Here is a 16495-nt window from a genome sequence, read left to right as displayed (position 1 = left end):
GCGCCGCACGGGGGCGTGGCCAGCGCCGGCTGAACGGCGCCGGGAGCGGCCGAACGTCATCGGGCGCCGACGGTTGCCGGGGAGACGGCGGCGCGGTTGCCGCGGCAACGGCGGGGCTGAGGGCCCGCGCTCAGCGCTGTCCGCCCGCTCATCCCGCCCAGAGCGGCCGCCCCGCCAGCCCGGCCCCTCCCGGGGAGCTGCCGCACCGCCGCCGCCCGCACACCGGCCGGTAGGAGCCGCAGGGCTCGCCGGCTCGGCGAGACCCGCTCGCAGCGCGGGCTCCCGGCGGCGCCCACGGGCTGAGGCCTCAGGCGGGCCGGGGCTGCGGGCGAGGCCGCCCCGAGAGCTTCTGATCTCTCCGCAGGCTCCAAAGCAGCCCCGGCGGGAGGGGTGGGGTGCCCGCGGCCCCGGCAGCGAGCGCTGCGTGCCCGGCCGGCTCCGTTAACGGGAGAGGGCGGAAGGCGCTGGGGCGATGCTTTCACAGCCCTAAGAGGAGCCACGGCTCCCCCGGGCCCGCCGCAGCCGCGCCGGTGATGCATTGCCGCGTTATCTTTACAACACGCCCGCCAGGGTTTATGGCATCCGATTGTCAGCGCTCCCCCCGGGTTCTCTGCCACTTTTTGCAGCATCATTACCAACTCAGTGACTGACTGCTTGGGGCTCTGCACCTGCAGCCTTCCACACAATAAATCTTCTCTTTTTCATGCATTTTACATGTCCTTTTTTATATAAATTTTCCACTAACTGATAAAACTGCAGCTTAGGTGAGATGTAAAATTGTGTACTTTCCAAAAAGCAGCTTCCTTTCTCTCCTTTTCACCACCAGAACCAGAAATAAGAAAACATGGATGAGGTTGTGGAGACCCTAAGAAAGATCGAGCAGAACTACAAGCTCTTCCAGCAGCAGCAGTTCTCATTTATCAGAGCACTGGAACACACCCGGGAGGAAGCCCACGACTCCTTCAGACCTGTGTCATCCATCATCCAGGTACAAATTATTCAGCACAAAGTGCTCCCTGCCCGTGAGAACAGGGCCAGCACGGGGCTGCCGTGCACCTGGCGCCAGTTCAGGGATGAAGAAAGGGTTTTACTGAAGGGAGGATGGACAAAACCTCTCCAGTAACGTTTGTGTGTAACTGAAGATGGGAGAGAAGCAGCTGTGTGAATGCCTGCTGTTATCTCAGAAGGACTCTCACGGCTGAGCAGCACTTTCTGGTTGAGTTGAACACTGCTGAGGCACAGCCAGAAACACAGGGTACAGGAAAACAATCAAACCAAACCTCATTCCCCAGCCACACATGGAATCTGGAATCCTTAACTTGGAGGAACCAGCGTGCCTGGCTCTTCCCCCTGGTATTGGTGCTGCTGTATCTTTCTATAGTGCTTATTAAAAATAATGGCTGTGCCACAGAGAGATGATGATGGATTGAGGGCTGCAAGTCCCAAGTGGGCAAGGGGTTTTCTGGGCTGCTAAGTGAATTGTCTTGGAAATTTTATAGCATGGTGTACCTAAAAGTAAAACTTAGACCACCTGGAGACAGAGGGGGAGGAAGAAAAATTGAAATCCAGCCAGAACTGTGGATTTGAGAGAGCAGAACTTGGGCACAAAACCCAGATGGATGCCAAGGGCAGAGTGAATGCCAGGCTGCTGTCAGCATTAGGGCACGGAATGAGCTGATTGTCTTTTCCAAGTGTTCCTCTCCCTAACATAAGGGCTTTGCTCATTGCATTGAAGAGGATTGTGACAGACACTGCACTGAGCCATTTTTTCCCACTGAGATGTTGTGTAATATTATGCTGTTTGCAGAAACACTGCTATTTCCCCCTGTGCTGCAGGTACAGTGCTACAAGGACCACCACTGTTACAATGCCACAGACAGGCGCATCCTCAACATGTTCATCTCCATCTGCAACGATCTCCGCAACCTCTGCCAGAAGCTGGGAACGGTGCATCCTGGGGACAGCGTGTCCAACGGCCTTGTGGAGAAGTGCAAAGTGCTCCTCAACGACAGCAACGACTTCACAGCCATCCGAGCCACGTAGGTGCCTCCTCAACTCAGCTCAGCCCAGCTCAGCCCAGCTCAGCCCAGCTCAGCTCAGCTCAGCTCAGCCCAGCTCAGCTCAGCTCAGCTCAGCCCAGCTCAGCTCAGCCCAGCTCAGCCCAGCTCAGCCCAGCTCAGCTCAGCTCAGCTCCTGGCATTTGGCTGTCACTGCTGGAGGACTGGCACTGCACATTGCCACCTGGCTCCTCCCCCACTTCTGTCACAGCACCTTCCTGCCTTTACTAAGGGTCCAAGGGGCTGCCCAGGTTCCTGTTCCAGCTGTTGGGAAACCACTGCCAGTGTCCATCCACAAACAGAGTGCTGGTTTGTTTGTCCATCCTTTTTCTGCTGCAAGGCAGGGCAGGAGAGCGCCTGGAGCTCCGTGCAGTGCTCGGGCAGGTTACCTGCTCCTTCCTCCTGCTGCTCCTCTGCACAGAGCTCATTTCTGCAGGGCAGGTGTTGCTACGTCCTCTCCAAGACTGCCAGACCTATGCCAGGGTGGTTTTTGGCAGGACTCATGCTGTGCTTTTCTGTTTTTGGCAAAGGGCTGGCTGTGCAATCCTGCTCTTCCTTGGGCGCTCTGAGGGAGGCTCCCACGGCTGCACTGCTGGAGCTCCTCTGCCAATCCTTTCCCTCTGTCCCACAGCTACCCCCACGGTGTTGTGAACTACCTGAGCTGGGAAGAAGCCAGGAATCGCTATGGAGGGGTGGTGAGCCTCATCCCCATTGTTATAGACACCATGAGGGAGTGGATAACATACATGAAGCGGCATCTCCTGCCTAAAGTGAGTCGCGTATGTGCCACGTCCAAGAAGGACACATCCAATTCCCACATCCTACCTGCTGGGCACTTTGCAACTGAGACCTCCATTAGTAACAAAAATACTGTACAGTTGCAGGACAGAGAATTCCAGAAGTACAAGTACTAAGGCCTTCGTTTGAAAAATAAAGCTCCTTGGATGCCACCAAACAAACACACCTATTAAAGGATCAAAGCTCCTGCATCACCTGCTCACCAGCATGAACATCCTGGCTGATTAAATACAATGAAATGAATATTAGAGATGCATCCTGAATCCTCTTTCTGCAGAGTTCCCTCCTGCCAGCCTGCCACAGATGCATTTGCTGTCCCTTGCTGCTGTTTCCACTCTGCTCCTCATATCCCCACAGAAGCAGCTGCAGCTCCAGCTGCTCCCTGGGGCCAGCACTGCCGTGGGAGCAGGGAACACTCAGGACTCCTCAGATTCTAATCTCTCAGACATGAATCTTGGACAAGTTCTTTGAAGTAGGATTTGACATTTTCTCAGCCTTCTCTCTGATGAACATCCCCTCCCTGGCACAGCCAGCGGGGTGAAGAAGCTGCCTGGCTGAAGGATGTGATGCAGAGCAGCAAAGGCCTGGCATTATGAATTCGGACACGTGTTTGACGTTTACATTTCTCTCTAAAATTCCCTCACCCACACAGAAATGATTTCGTTAGCTGGACCACAAAATCCCTGTTTTCAGGACAAACTTCCCGCGGTCGGACACGCGCCCATGAGGCTCCAGAGGAGCCCGCAGCGATGCCCCTCCCCGCCTCCCCCGTCCCGGGCCGGCCACCCCGAGCAGCGGAGCGGCTGGCGGGCGGTCCCCGTTCACCTGCAGGAGCTGGAAGAGCCCCCGCTCCTCCGCGTAGGCGCCCGCGGGCGGCGGCCAGGGCCGGGCTGGGTCCTGCATGGGCGCCTCCGCCATGGCTGCCCCTAGCAACGTGAGGCGTTGCTAAGGAGACGTCATCGCTGCGCGCCGGGAGCGGCCTCGCGCCGCACGGGGGCGTGGCCAGCGCCGGCTGAACGGCGCCGGGAGCGGCCGAACGTCATCGGGCGCCGACGGTTGCCGGGGAGACGGCGGCGCGGTTGCCGCGGCAACGGCGGGGCTGAGGGCCCGCGCTCAGCGCTGTCCGCCCGCTCATCCCGCCCAGAGCGGCCGCCCCGCCAGCCCGGCCCCTCCCGGGGAGCTGCCGCACCGCCGCCGCCCGCACACCGGCCGGTAGGAGCCGCAGGGCTCGCCGGCTCGGTGAGACCCGCTCGCAGCGCGGGCTCCCGGCGGCGCCCACGGGCTGAGGCCTCAGGCGGGCCGGGGCTGCGGGCGAGGCCGCCCCGAGAGCTTCTGATCTCTCCGCAGGCTCCAAAGCAGCCCCGGCGGGAGGGGTGGGGTGCCCGCGGCCCCGGCAGCGAGCGCTGCGTGCCCGGCCGGCTCCGTTAACGGGAGAGGGCGGAAGGCGCTGGGGCGATGCTTTCACAGCCCTAAGAGGAGCCACGGCTCCCCCGGGCCCGCCGCAGCCGCGCCGGTGATGCATTGCCCCGTTATCTTTACAACACGCCCGCCAGGGTTTATGGCATCCGATTGTCAGCGCTCCCCCCTGGGTTCTCTGCCACTTTTTGCAGCATCTTTACCAACTCAGTGACTGACTGCTTGGGGCTCTGTGCCTGCAGCCCTCCACACCATAAATCTCCTCTTTTTCATGCATTTTACATGTCCTTTTTTATACAACTTTTCCACTAATCTACAGAACTCCAACTTAAGTGTGAGGGAAAGTTGTCTTCTAAAGTTCTGTAAAGCAGCTTTCTTTCCTCTCCTTTTCACCCCCAGATCCAGAAATAAGAAAACATGGATGAAGTCGTGGAGACCCTAAAAAAGATCGAGCAGAACTACAAGCTCTTCCAGCAGCAGCAGTTCTCATTTATCAGAGCACTGGAACACACCCGGGAGGAAGCCCACGACTCCTTCAGACCTGTGTCATCCATCATCCAGGTACAAATTATTCAGCACAAAGTGCTCCCTGCCCGTGAGAACAGGGCCAGCACAGGGCTGCCGTGCACCTGGCGCCAGTTCAGGGATGAAGAAAGGGTTTTACTGAAGGGAGGATGGACAAAACCTCTCCAGTAAGGTTTGTGTGTATAATTGAAGATGGTGGGAGAGAAGCAGCTGTGTGAGGGCCTGCTGTTATCTCAGGACTCTCATGGCTGAGCAGCACTTTCTGGTTGAGTTGAACACTGCTGAGGCACAGCCAGAAACACAGGGTACAGGAAAACAATCAAACCAAACCTCATTCCCCAGCCACACATGGAATCTGGAATCCTTAACTTGGAGGAACCAGCGTGCCTGGCTCTTCCCCCTGGTATTGGTGCTGCTGTATCTTTCTATAGTGCTTATTAAAAATAATGGCTGTGTCACAGAGAGATGATGATGGATTGAGGGCTGCAAGTCCCAAGTGGGCAAGGGGTTTTCTGGGCTGCTAAGTGAATTGTCTTGGAAATTTTATAGCATGGTGTACTTAAAAGTAAAACTTAGACCACCAGGAGACAGAGGGGGAGGAAGAAAAATTGAAATCCAACCAGAACTGTGGATTTGAGAGAGCAGAACTTGGGCACAAATCCCAGATGGATGCCAAGGGCAGAGTGAAAGCCAGGCTGCTGTCAGCATTAGGACACGGAATGAGCTGATTGTCTTTTCCAAGTGTGCCTCTCCCTAACAGAAGGGCTTTACTCATTGCATTGAAGAGGATTGTGACAGACACTGCACTGAGCCATTTTTTCCCACTGAGATGTTGTGTAATATTATGCTGTTTGCAGAAACACTGCTATTTCCCCCTGTGCTGCAGGTACAGTGCTACAAGGACCACCACTGTTACAATGCCACAGACAGGCGCATCCTCAACATGTTCATCTCCATCTGCAACGATCTCCGCAACCTCTGCCAGAAGCTGGGAACGGTGCATCCTGGGGACAGCGTGTCCAACGGCCTTGTGGAGAAGTGCAAAGTGCTCCTCAATGACAGCAACGACCTCACAGCCATCCGAGCCACGTAGGTGCCTCCTCAACTCAGCTCAGCCCAGCTCAGCCCAGCTCAGCTCAGCTCAGCTCAGCTCAGCTCAGCTCAGCTCAGCTCAGCTCAGCTCAGCTCAGCCCAGCTCAGCTCAGCTCAGCTCAGCTCAGCCCAGCCCTGCTCCGCTCAGCCCAGCCCAGCTCAGCTCCGCCCAGCTCAGCCCAGCTCAGCTCAGCTCAGCCCAGCTCAGCTCAGCTCAGCCCAGCTCAGCCCAGCTCAGCCCAGCTCAGCTCAGCTCAGCCCAGCTCAGCCCAGATCAGCCCAGCTCAGCCCAGCCCAGCCCAGCTCAGCTCAGCACAGCTCAGCTCAGCCCAGCTCAGCTCAGCTCAGCTCAGCTCAGCTCAGCTCCTGGCATTTGGCTGTCACTGCTGGAGGTCTGACACTGCACATTCCCACCTGGCTTCTCCCCCACTTCTGTCACAGCACCTTCCTGCCTTTACTCAGGGTCCAAGGGGCTGCCCAGGTTCCTGTTCCAGCTGTTGGGAAACCACTGCCAGTGTCCATCCACAAACAGAGTGCTGGTTTGTTTGTCCATCCTTTTTCTGCTGCAAGGCAGGGCAGGAGAGCGCCTGGAGCTCCATGCAGTGCTCGGGCAGGTTACCTGCTCCTTCCTCCTGCTGCTCCTCTGCACAGAGCTCATTTCTGCAGGGCAGGTGTTGCTACGTCCTCTCCAAGACTGCCAGACCTATGCCAGGGTGGTTTTTGGCAGGACTCATGCTGTGCTTTTCTGTTTTTGGCAAAGGGCTGGCTGTGCAATCCTGCTCTTCCTTGGGCGCTCTGAGGGAGGCTCCCACGGCTGCACTGCTGGAGCTCCTCTGCCAATCCTTTCCCTCTGTCCCACAGCTACCCCCACGGTGTTGTGAACTACCTGAGCTGGGAAGAAGCCAGGAATCGCTATGGAGGGGTGGTGAGCCTCATCCCCATCGTTATAGACACCATGAGGGAGTGGATAACATACATGAAGAGCCACCTTCTGCCTAATGTGAGTCCAAGAAGAACACACCCAATTCTCACAACCCACCTGCTGGGCACTTTGCTGCTCAGATTCCATTAGTAACAAAAATACTGTACAATTGCAGGAAAGAGAATGCAAGAGGTGCAAGTATGAAGATCCTCGTTTGAAAAATAAAGCTCCTTGGGTTCCACCAGGCAAAAATACCTATTAAAGGATCAAAACTCCTGCATCATCTGCTCACCTACTTTAACCTAATAGCTGATTAAATACAGTGAAATGAGCACTAGAGATCTGTCCTGAGTCCATTTCCCTGCCGCCATCCTGGCACAGATGCATTTGCTGTCCCTTGCTGCTGTTTCCACTCTGCTCCTCAGATCCCCACAGAAGCAGCTGCAGCTCCAGCTGCTCCCTGGGGCCAGCACTGCCGTGGGAGCAGGGAACACTCAGGACTCCTCAGATTCTAATCTCTCAGACATGAATCTTGGACAAGTTCTTTGAAGTAGGATTTGACATTTTCTCAGCCTTCTCTCTGATGAACATCCCCTCCCTGGCACAGCCAGCGGGGTGAAGAAGCTGCCTGGCTGAAGGATGTGATGCAGAGCAGCAAAGGCCTGGCATTATGAATTCGGACACGTGTTTGACGTTTACACTTCTCTCTAAAATTCCCTCACCCACACAGAAATGATTTCGTTAGCTGGACCACAAAATCCCTGTTTTCAGGACAAACTTCCCGCGGTCGGACACGCGCCCATGAGGCTCCAGAGGAGCCCGCAGCGATGCCCCTCCCCGCCTCCCCCGTCCCGGGCCGGCCACCCCGAGCAGCGGAGCGGCTGGCGGGCGGTCCCCGTTCACCTGCAGGAGCTGGAAGAGCCCCCGCTCCTCCGCGTAGGCGCCCGCGGGCGGCGGCCAGGGCCGGGCTGGGTCCTGCATGGGCGCCTCCGCCATGGCTGCCCCTAGCAACGTGAGGCGTTGCTAAGGAGACGTCATCGCTGCGCGCCGGGAGCGGCCTCGCGCCGCACGGGGGCGTGGCCAGCGCCGGCTGAACGGCGCCGGGAGCGGCCGAACGTCATCGGGCGCCGACGGTTGCCGGGGAGACGGCGGCGCGGTTGCCGCGGCAACGGCGGGGCTGAGGGCCCGCGCTCAGCGCTGTCCGCCCGCTCATCCCGCCCAGAGCGGCCGCCCCGCCAGCCCGGCCCCTCCCGGGGAGCTGCCGCACCGCCGCCGCCCGCACACCGGCCGGTAGGAGCCGCAGCGCTCGCCGGCTCGGCGAGACCCGCTCGCAGCGCGGGCTCCCGGCGGCGCCCACGGGCTGAGGGCTCAGGCGGGCCGGGGCTGCGGGCGAGGCCGCCCCGAGAGCTTCTGATCTCTCCGCAGGCTCCAAAGCAGCCCCGGCGGGAGGGGTGGGGTGCCCGCGGCCCCGGCAGCGAGCGCTGCGTGCCCGGCCGGCTCCGTTAACGGGAGAGGGCGGAAGGCGCTGGGGCGATGCTTTCACAGCCCTAAGAGGAGCCACGGCTCCCCCGGGCCCGCCGCAGTCGCGCCGGTGATGCATTGCCCCGTTATCTTTACAACACGCCCGCCAGGGTTTATGGCATCCGATTGTCAGCGCTCCCCCCTGGGTTCTCTGCCACTTTTTGCAGCATCATTACCAACTCAGAGACTGACTGCTTGGGGCTCTGTGCCTGCAGCCTTCCACACAATAAATCTCCTCTTTTTCATGAGTTTTACTTTTTCTTTTTCTTTTTTTTTTTTAAATTTTTATTTTTTTAAGCGGGAGAAACGAGTCTCTCTCTTTAAAATTTTCGAAGTTTACTGAAGGATGAAAGGGACAAATTAATAACTGCGTCGGGTGCTTGGCAACTGCCAGAGCCACGTCTGTTAACTTCAAACAATTTTCTTATATTATTTTTTATTACATTGGTCAAATGCATATTCATGAGGATTACATGTATTCAAACATATTCCTTTGACTTTGCATGTTCTGGGAATTCTTTTCGCTTGCTTCGACCCTTGACCCATCTTAAGGTACATGCCAAACTGCACTTTCAATTCAAGTATTTTATTTCCACACAAGCCCACCCGTTCTGTTACTGACCATTACTGATAGCCAAATGAACAGTGGTAATATTCTCCTTGCTTTCTTTCTTTCGATATTTATTTACCTGGTTCTTTTCTAGGTTTTCTTATCCTACAGAAAAGATATCTGTAAGATAGTACAAGTACATTAAATCAACATTAGCTATTTCAGAAAATTATCTTAGTTATTCACAGCATTGTGATACACAATCTTAGAAATTAAAAGCATTAACTTCTGCAACAGTTAATGTTATAATGCACAGTAATACTCTGCATTTTAATATTTTGTGAGAGCCTAACCTATAATACAATTATCACATTAAAATATATAATCTACACAGGGATTAGGGTATTAACCATAAAAGGCTGACAAATTATACTCTATCAAAAGCATTTAAAAATGATTACAAAGTATACTACGTCAAAATAATTGGCAAAAGCCAATATAATAGCGAAAGCCAATGACTACATTATTATTCATAAACTAAGTTTTCCACTAACCTACACAACTCCAACTTAGGTGAGATGTAAAATTGTGTCATTTCCGAAAAGCAGCTTCCTTTCCTCTCCTTTTCACCCCCAGATCCAGAAATAAGAAAACATGGATGAGGTTGTGGAGACCCTAAGAAAGATCGAGCAGAACTACAAACTCTTCCAGCAGCAGCAGTTCTCATTTATCAGAGCACTGGAACACACCCGGGAGGAAGCCCACGACTCCTTCAGACCTGTGTCATCCATCGTCCAGGTACAAATTATTCAGCACAAAGTGCTCCCTGCCCGTGAGAACAGGGCCAGCACGGGGCTGCCGTGCACCTGGCGCCAGTTCAGGGATGAAGAAAGGGTTTTACTGAAGGGAGGATGGACAAAACCTCTCCAGTAAGGTTTGTGTGTAACTGAAGATGTGGGGAGAGAAGCAGCTGTGTGAGGGCCTGCTGTTATCTCAGAAGGACTCTCATGGCTGAGCAGCACTTTCTGGTTGAGTTGAACACTGCTGAGGCACAGCCAGAAACACAGGGTACAGGAAAACAATCAAGCCAAACCTCATTCCCCAGCCACACATGGAATCTGGAATCCTTAACTCGGAGGAACCAGCGTGCCTGGCTCTTCCCCCTGGTATTGGTGCTGCTGTATCTTTCTATAGTGCTTATTAAAAATAATGGCTGTGCCACAGAGAGATGATGATGGATTGAGGGCTGCAAGTCCCAAGTGGGCAAGGGGTTTTCTGGGCTGCTAAGTGAATTGTCTTGGAAATTTTATAGCGTGGTGTACCTAAAAGTAAAACTTAGACCACCAGGAGACAGAGGGAGAGGAAGAAAACTTGAAATCAAACCAGAACTGTGGATTTGAGAGAGCAGAACTTGGGCACAAATCCCAGATGGATGCCAAGGGCAGAGTGAAAGCCAGGCTGCTGTCAGCATTAGGACACGGAATGAGCTGATTGTCTTTTCCAAGTGTGCCTCTCCCTAACAGAAGGGCTTTGCTCATGGCATTGAAGAGGATTGTGACAGACACTGCACTGAGCCATTTTTTCCCACTGAGATGTTGTGTAATATTATGCTGTTTGCAGAAACACTGCTATTTCCCCCTGTGCTGCAGGTACAGTGCTACAAGGACCACCACTGTTACAATGCCACAGACAGGCGCATCCTCAACATGTTCATCTCCATCTGCAACGATCTCCGCAACCTCTGCCAGAAGCTGGGAACGGTGCATCCTGGGGACAGCGTGTCCAACGGCCTTGTGGAGAAGTGCAAAGTGCTCCTCAATGACAGCAACGACTTCACAGCCATCCGAGCCACGTAGGTGCCTCCTCAGCCCAGCTCAGCTCAGCTCAGCCCAGCTCAGCCCAGCTCAGCTCAGCCCAGCTCAGCCCAGCTCAGCTCAGCTCAGCTCAGCTCAGCTCAGCTCAGCTCAGCTCAACTCAGCTCAGCTCTGCCCAGCTCAGCTCAGCTCAGCCCAGCTCAGCTCAGCTCAGCCCAGCTCAGCGCAGCTCAGCTCAGCCCAGCCCAGCTCAGCTCCGCCCAGCTCAGCCCAGCTCAGCTCAGCTCAGCCCAGCTCAGCCCAGCTCAGCCCAGCTCAGCTCAGCTCAGCCCAGCTCAGCTCAGCCCAGCTCAGCCCAGCTCAGCTCAGCTCAGCTCCTGACATTTCACTGTCACTGCTGGAGGACTGGCACTGCACATTCCCACCTGGCTTCTCCCCCACTTCTGTCACAGCACCTTCCTGCCTTTACTCAGGGTCCAAGGGGCTGCCCAGGTTCCTGTTCCAGCTGTTGGGAAACCACTGCCAGTGTCCATCCACAAACAGAGTGCTGGTTTGTTTGTCCATCCTTTTTCTGCTGCAAGGCAGGGCAGGAGAGCGCCTGGAGCTCCGTGCAGTGCTCGGGCAGGTTACCTGCTCCTTCCTCCTGCTGCTCCTCTGCACAGAGCTCATTTCTGCAGGGCAGGTGTTGCTACGTCCTCTCCAAGACTGCCAGACCTATGCCAGGGTGGTTTTTGGCAGGACTCATGCTGTGCTTTTCCGTTTTTGGGAAAGGGCTGGCTGTGTAATCCTGCTCTTCCATGGGTGCTCTGAGGGAGGCTCCCACGGCTGCACTGCTGGAGCTCCTCTGCCAATCCTTTCCCTCTGTCCCACAGCTACCCCCACGGTGTTGTGAACTACCTGAGCTGGGAAGAAGCCAGGAATCGCTATGGAGGGGTGGTGAGCCTCATCCCCATCGTTATAGACACCATGAGGGAGTGGATAACATACATGAAGAGGCATGTGGTGTATATTGTGAGTCCTGGATGTGCCACGTCCAAGAAGGAGATGTCCACTTCCCAAACACCTGCTGGGCACTTTGCAACTGAGACCTCCATTAGTAACAAAAATACTGTACAATTGCAGGAAAAAGATTTTCAGAAATACCTGGCTGCAAATCAACGTCCAAAACAAAAGGCTCCCTGGAGGCCACCAGGGAAACACCCCTATTAAAGGATCAAAGCTCCTGCATCGTCTGCTCACCAACATTAACATCCTGGCTGATTAAATACAATGAAATGAACACTAGAGATCTGTCCTGAATCCTCTTTCTGCAGAGTTCCTTGCTGCCAGCCTGCCACAGATGCATTCTCTGTCCCTTGCTGCTGTTTCCACTCTGCTCCTCATATCCCCACAGAAGCAGCTGCAGCTCCAGCTGCTCCCTGGGGCCAGCATTGCCGTGGGAGCAGGGAACACTCAGGACTCCTCAGATTCTAATCTCTCAGACATGAATCTTGGACAAGTTCTTTGAAGTAGGATTTGACATTTTCTCAGCCTTCTCTCTGATGAACATCCCCTCCCTGGCACAGCCAGCGGGGTGAAGAAGCTGCCTGGCTGAAGGATGTGATGCAGAGCAGCAAACACCTGGCATTATGAATTCGGACAGGTGTTTGACGTTTACACTTCTCTCTAAAATTCCCTCACCCACACAGAAATGATTTCGTTAGCTGGACCAAAGAATCTCTGTTTACAGGACCCATACCTTCCACTGACTACAGAGGCCAGTGTTCTTCAGCTGTGCTTTGCTGCAGCCTGCAGCAGCTCTTCACGCCATGGAACATCTCCCCTCACACCTGCTTGACTCCTGTGCTGTCAGAGCTGGAGATGTAAAGGAGAACGGAGTTCATTTTGCACGTAGTTTCTGTTTACTGACAATAGCCAAAGGTGGAGAAAACACCCCTGTCTTCCTCAGACCTCTACAAAATGAAAGCCATTTCCAGACCATATGATTCATGGGTATGTCGTGGGAGCATCATGTTCAGATGGTTCCTGTTCAAATTGCAGATTAAAGTGCTTGTGCTTTCCCTGGTTCAAGGCAAGGTTAGCATTAGGTTAGGCCAGATGTCCCACCTAAGGGGACATGATGGCCCTGGGGCTCAAAATACAGAGCATGAGGTCAGCACATGGTCAGATCCTACAGCCCTTCCCAAGTAAGTGTCCTCCCTGTGTCTGAGTGCTCTTTTTCCCTTCCACAGCAAATTACCTCGTGCTCTTTTCTTCCTGCTGAAGACAATCCTGAATAAACAATTTCCCCTTGCATACCAGGCCCAGTTTTCTGTGAGAAAGCTTTTGTCTTAAATTCACCAGTTTTTTGTAATAAGCAGCTAAAAACAGAAGGGAGAATTAATACAGAGGAAGGGCCAGAGGAAGGAATGACAGCTCAGATGAGATGGAAAGTATTTTCAGGAGCATTTTTATTCCTCACATAACCCCACATTGTTTTGCACTCCTTTCCCCTATCCACTTGCACTGCAATGCACCCACCCAGTCTGGAGCAGAGCCCTATTTTTAGGGAGATTTGATCCAACTGAACTGAACCTTGGTGAACTCAAAATCGTAACAGAGGGTCACAGAGCAACTCCCGGGCACTACTGGGGCCTCAGCCAGTGGAATGTCACTGTCACCCTCTCTGGCTTCACTTGAGATCCCTGGTGCAGAGGCAGCTTCAGGATGAAAAGTCCAAATTGTGGCAGCTGCCCCGTTGTGCAGACAAGTGTCCTGTTACAATTGCTGTCTTGGAAAGCTGTTCAGGACAAGCTGTGAGGACTGAACGATGACAAGTGGTGGGGACACAAGAGATGCTAGTCCCAGATCCTGTTTCCAACCTTCTTGGCCCTGTCCTATGGTTTAAATTTAAACCCACAGGCTGTGAGGAAACCAGAATTATTATTAAGCTCCAGTTTGTGGCTCACTTTCAGCTTCTGGGGATGAGCACAGCACAAATGGTTTGTCAGACCAGTCCTACCACAGCCAGTCCACCACTGCTGCTCAAAACTCCAGTGCAGTTCTCATTTTGCACTTGAACAAGGTGATACACACAAAAAAAGTTGCCAAATTTTAATAATAAGATTCATACACACAAGAAACAGTTCCCAAATCTTAGTAGTAATTTCTAGCCTAGCCCTATCCTTTCAGTCAGTGTCATGCAGCCAGCATCTTAAGACCCAAGCAGAAAAATGACTGCATAAAACTTGCAGTCTGAGGTTTGATAATGACAAGACCAGAATCTGTTGGAAGACTGCAAAGTTAAGTCTCATAAAAACATCCAGACAAATTACTTAATTTCCATACAAGTTCTCCTCTTCCAGAGTGGATGGACACTTCAAAAGACAAAAAGATACAGCAAGAATTGTTTTCCTCTACTACAAATCAAGCTGTTTGAAGAATTTACATAAACAGGATGTAAATGCCAAACACAAAAGTGCAATAAAGTTTTACTTCAGCCTCAGTGAGCATAAAATTGCAAGATACACACTGAGAAACCAGGCAGGGCACCAGCCTGACTTTCCTACAGATCTGTCAGTCCTGGAAATAAATGCTGCTTTTTTGCTCAAAGGCTGAAATAGAGATGTGGGTTGATGATATCAACAGAATCCTGGCATTTGTATGAATTACCTCTGTGCTCCCTTGATTCAGCTAAGGGTCAAACCAGGCTTTTGTCAAACTGAGGGACCTGATGTAATTGAAGGTGTCCCCACTCATGGCAAGGGGTAGGACTGGATGAGCTTTGAAGGTCCCTTCCAACCCAAACTATTCTGTGATAAACCATTGTTGATAAACCATTCTGTATGTTCAATCTGTGATTCCAGCCTCTCACCCACCGAGAGGACAGGACATAGCTCAGCTCCCCAGGAGTTAAGATGAAGTCAGGAATGGAGGTGGGCTCTGGAAAGGAACCAGAAGGGACGATTCAAGGCTGAAAGGAAACTCAGCATCCCAGAGATTCCGTGGAAGCTGATGCAGAGCAACAGGATGGGCTTGGCAGGGCCTCTAGCGGCCGCCTCATAGCAGCATCCAAACTTCTCACCAGCGACTTTTGTACAGTTCCAACAACTCTGCTGTCCCCCAGTCCTGAATCTACAGGGGGTGTTTAACATAGGTTACAGGTACCCAGCCCCTGGGATACAGCCCAGGGCAGCTGGGGCTGCTCGCTCCCATCCCCAGAGCTGTAATTTCAGAAGAGCCATCTGTTCCCTGTCACCACCACCCTGTTCCTCAGCTCCCCACATCATAAACACCTCGAGACAGGAGAGGTTTTCCTGGGAGTCCTGAATTCCCCTGGTGGTGGTGCAGCACCAGGTTGAGCTTTCAGTCAACTGAGCATCGAGCACAGCGAGCAGGGGCAGCTTTGCAGGAACCAGGAATAGCATCTGTCAGAAAGGAAAGATCAGCCAGCCCAAAACTGGAGTGAAAAGACCTTCAGGAAAAAACGGGTCAGCCAAGTAAAGCCCACAGACACCAAAATCATGATGATTGTTAAGTCAATTGTTTGGAACAGTCCTGTCTGGAAAGCAAAGCCCATGAGAATGGAACCAGGCTTCCTTTGCAGAGCGCCTGAATACGAACGGATGAGGCGACTCAACTCCTGCAATTTCCTATTTTGTAACCACTTTTAAAACTCACCATTGTGCCAGCAGCTAAATACTTCCAACAGATCAGGATCAATCAGCAAAGATACTTAATTTCCTGAATTTGAAGTATTTCCTTCCCTAATGTCTCCTGTGTGATTATCAGTTATGGTTATGAACTAACAAGTGCACTAGTTGCCATTAGGAAGGAAGGCACTTAATTTTTCTCTTTTTGTACCTCAGTAATACACTTCTGTGGGTAATTTTTATCTAAAGATTTTTCTGCACTGGCAAGTGCAGCTTTGCAATGCCAAGCTTAAGGGATGCCTTATTTTGAACCCATTCTGTGGATGAGCAAGTTAAATTCACTTTGTGCTTTGTTTTCATTTTACTACCCCATGCTGTAGAACTAGTTCCAGTGCAGGGGTTCAAACAACTTTCTGTGTCACTGAACTCCAAGATGCTGCTTATGGTATTTTCTCTATAAAATTCTCCATAAACATGACTTGGCCAAAGCATGTTCATAATGTATCACTTGCACAACTTAGACCCTTGCCTGTGTTGCTCGTATTTAAGAATTCTACTCAGTCCTTAACTGGAATGCTGAGGCTCATGTATGGATTAATAAACTGCTTTGAGCAATCTTTCAAACATTCATTTATTTCAAGAAGAGAAAAAAAAACCAAACCCACAAACAAATAAAAACCAATGAAAGACCAGAACCAGTGAGAAAGTGCCAGTCTGGGGAAAAAGCAAAACAAGAGAATGTTACCTCACCAGGTTAGCTTAGAACAAAGTGGCCCCAAAATTCCTTGTTGTCTGAGACAGTGTCCTCATGTATACACTGTATGGAAGGGAAAAGCACAGACACAGCCAACTCCTGACAGCATCCTCAGCTTTGCAAATAAGGCTCTGACATTTCCAGCTATTAATTTCTCTAATCACTGTGCAGTCCTGGCCTGCAGGAGCAAGGACATGCAGAAGCTCACCCACAGATTTGCAGCACTGAACTGTTTGCAGCTCATTTATGGATTATACTGGCACTTTGTTGGTGAGTTTGTTTGTCAAAGAATAAAAAAAAAGCTTTGTCTCCATGCAGAAAAATGAGATTCTAATGGTGAATCCTGTGCAAAGGGGCAGCAGCACTGACCTGCTCTGGACTGTCCCATCTGGAAAGATGTTTGGACACTGAACTC

The 16495-nt window shown here is 52.6% G+C and overlaps 3 protein-coding genes across 3 annotated transcripts; all 3 read left to right on the top strand.

The window, feature by feature from the left end:
• The first annotated feature begins 759 nt into the window (after nt 1-759).
• LOC131586635 (sperm acrosome-associated protein 9-like) lies at nt 760-3102 on the top strand. The gene is made up of 3 exons (XM_058853684.1): nt 760-988; nt 1837-2039; nt 2689-3102. Exons 1-3 carry the CDS (start codon nt 845-847, stop codon nt 2969-2971), a joined length of 630 nt encoding a protein of 209 aa, XP_058709667.1. The 5' UTR covers nt 760-844; the 3' UTR covers nt 2972-3102.
• A 441-nt stretch (nt 3103-3543) lies between these two features.
• Nucleotides 3544-7122, top strand: LOC131586621 (sperm acrosome-associated protein 9-like). Its single transcript, XM_058853645.1, has 5 exons — nt 3544-4067; nt 4671-4832; nt 5683-5885; nt 6750-6888; nt 6986-7122. The coding sequence occupies exons 2-5, from the start codon at nt 4689-4691 to the stop codon at nt 7070-7072; spliced, it is 573 nt and encodes a 190-aa protein (XP_058709628.1). The 5' UTR covers nt 3544-4067; nt 4671-4688; the 3' UTR covers nt 7073-7122.
• A 1519-nt stretch (nt 7123-8641) lies between these two features.
• On the top strand, nt 8642-16404 carry LOC131586675 (sperm acrosome-associated protein 9-like). Its single transcript, XM_058853786.1, has 3 exons — nt 8642-9679; nt 10531-10733; nt 11568-16404. The coding sequence occupies exons 1-3, from the start codon at nt 9536-9538 to the stop codon at nt 11902-11904; spliced, it is 684 nt and encodes a 227-aa protein (XP_058709769.1). The 5' UTR covers nt 8642-9535; the 3' UTR covers nt 11905-16404.
• Nucleotides 16405-16495: the final 91 nt, after the last annotated feature.

Source organism: Poecile atricapillus, chromosome 20, assembly GCF_030490865.1.
Source record: "Poecile atricapillus isolate bPoeAtr1 chromosome 20, bPoeAtr1.hap1, whole genome shotgun sequence".
Lineage (NCBI taxonomy): Eukaryota > Metazoa > Chordata > Aves > Passeriformes > Paridae > Poecile > Poecile atricapillus.
This window is presented reverse-complemented; position numbering and strand designations above follow the sequence as displayed.

Coding starts and splice junctions, on each gene's coding strand:
- LOC131586635 (XM_058853684.1), top strand. CDS start 845: ATGGATGAGGTTGTGGAGACCCTAAGAAAGATCGAGCAGAACTACAAG. Junction 989..1,836: donor CTGTGTCATCCATCATCCAG/GTACAAATTATT, acceptor CCTGTGCTGCAG/GTACAGTGCTACAAGGACCA. Junction 2,040..2,688: donor TTCACAGCCATCCGAGCCAC/GTAGGTGCCTCC, acceptor TCTGTCCCACAG/CTACCCCCACGGTGTTGTGA.
- LOC131586621 (XM_058853645.1), top strand. CDS start 4,689: ATGGATGAAGTCGTGGAGACCCTAAAAAAGATCGAGCAGAACTACAAG. Junction 4,833..5,682: donor CTGTGTCATCCATCATCCAG/GTACAAATTATT, acceptor CCTGTGCTGCAG/GTACAGTGCTACAAGGACCA. Junction 6,889..6,985: donor AGAGCCACCTTCTGCCTAAT/GTGAGTCCAAGA, acceptor GTACAATTGCAG/GAAAGAGAATGCAAGAGGTG.
- LOC131586675 (XM_058853786.1), top strand. CDS start 9,536: ATGGATGAGGTTGTGGAGACCCTAAGAAAGATCGAGCAGAACTACAAA. Junction 9,680..10,530: donor CTGTGTCATCCATCGTCCAG/GTACAAATTATT, acceptor CCTGTGCTGCAG/GTACAGTGCTACAAGGACCA. Junction 10,734..11,567: donor TTCACAGCCATCCGAGCCAC/GTAGGTGCCTCC, acceptor TCTGTCCCACAG/CTACCCCCACGGTGTTGTGA.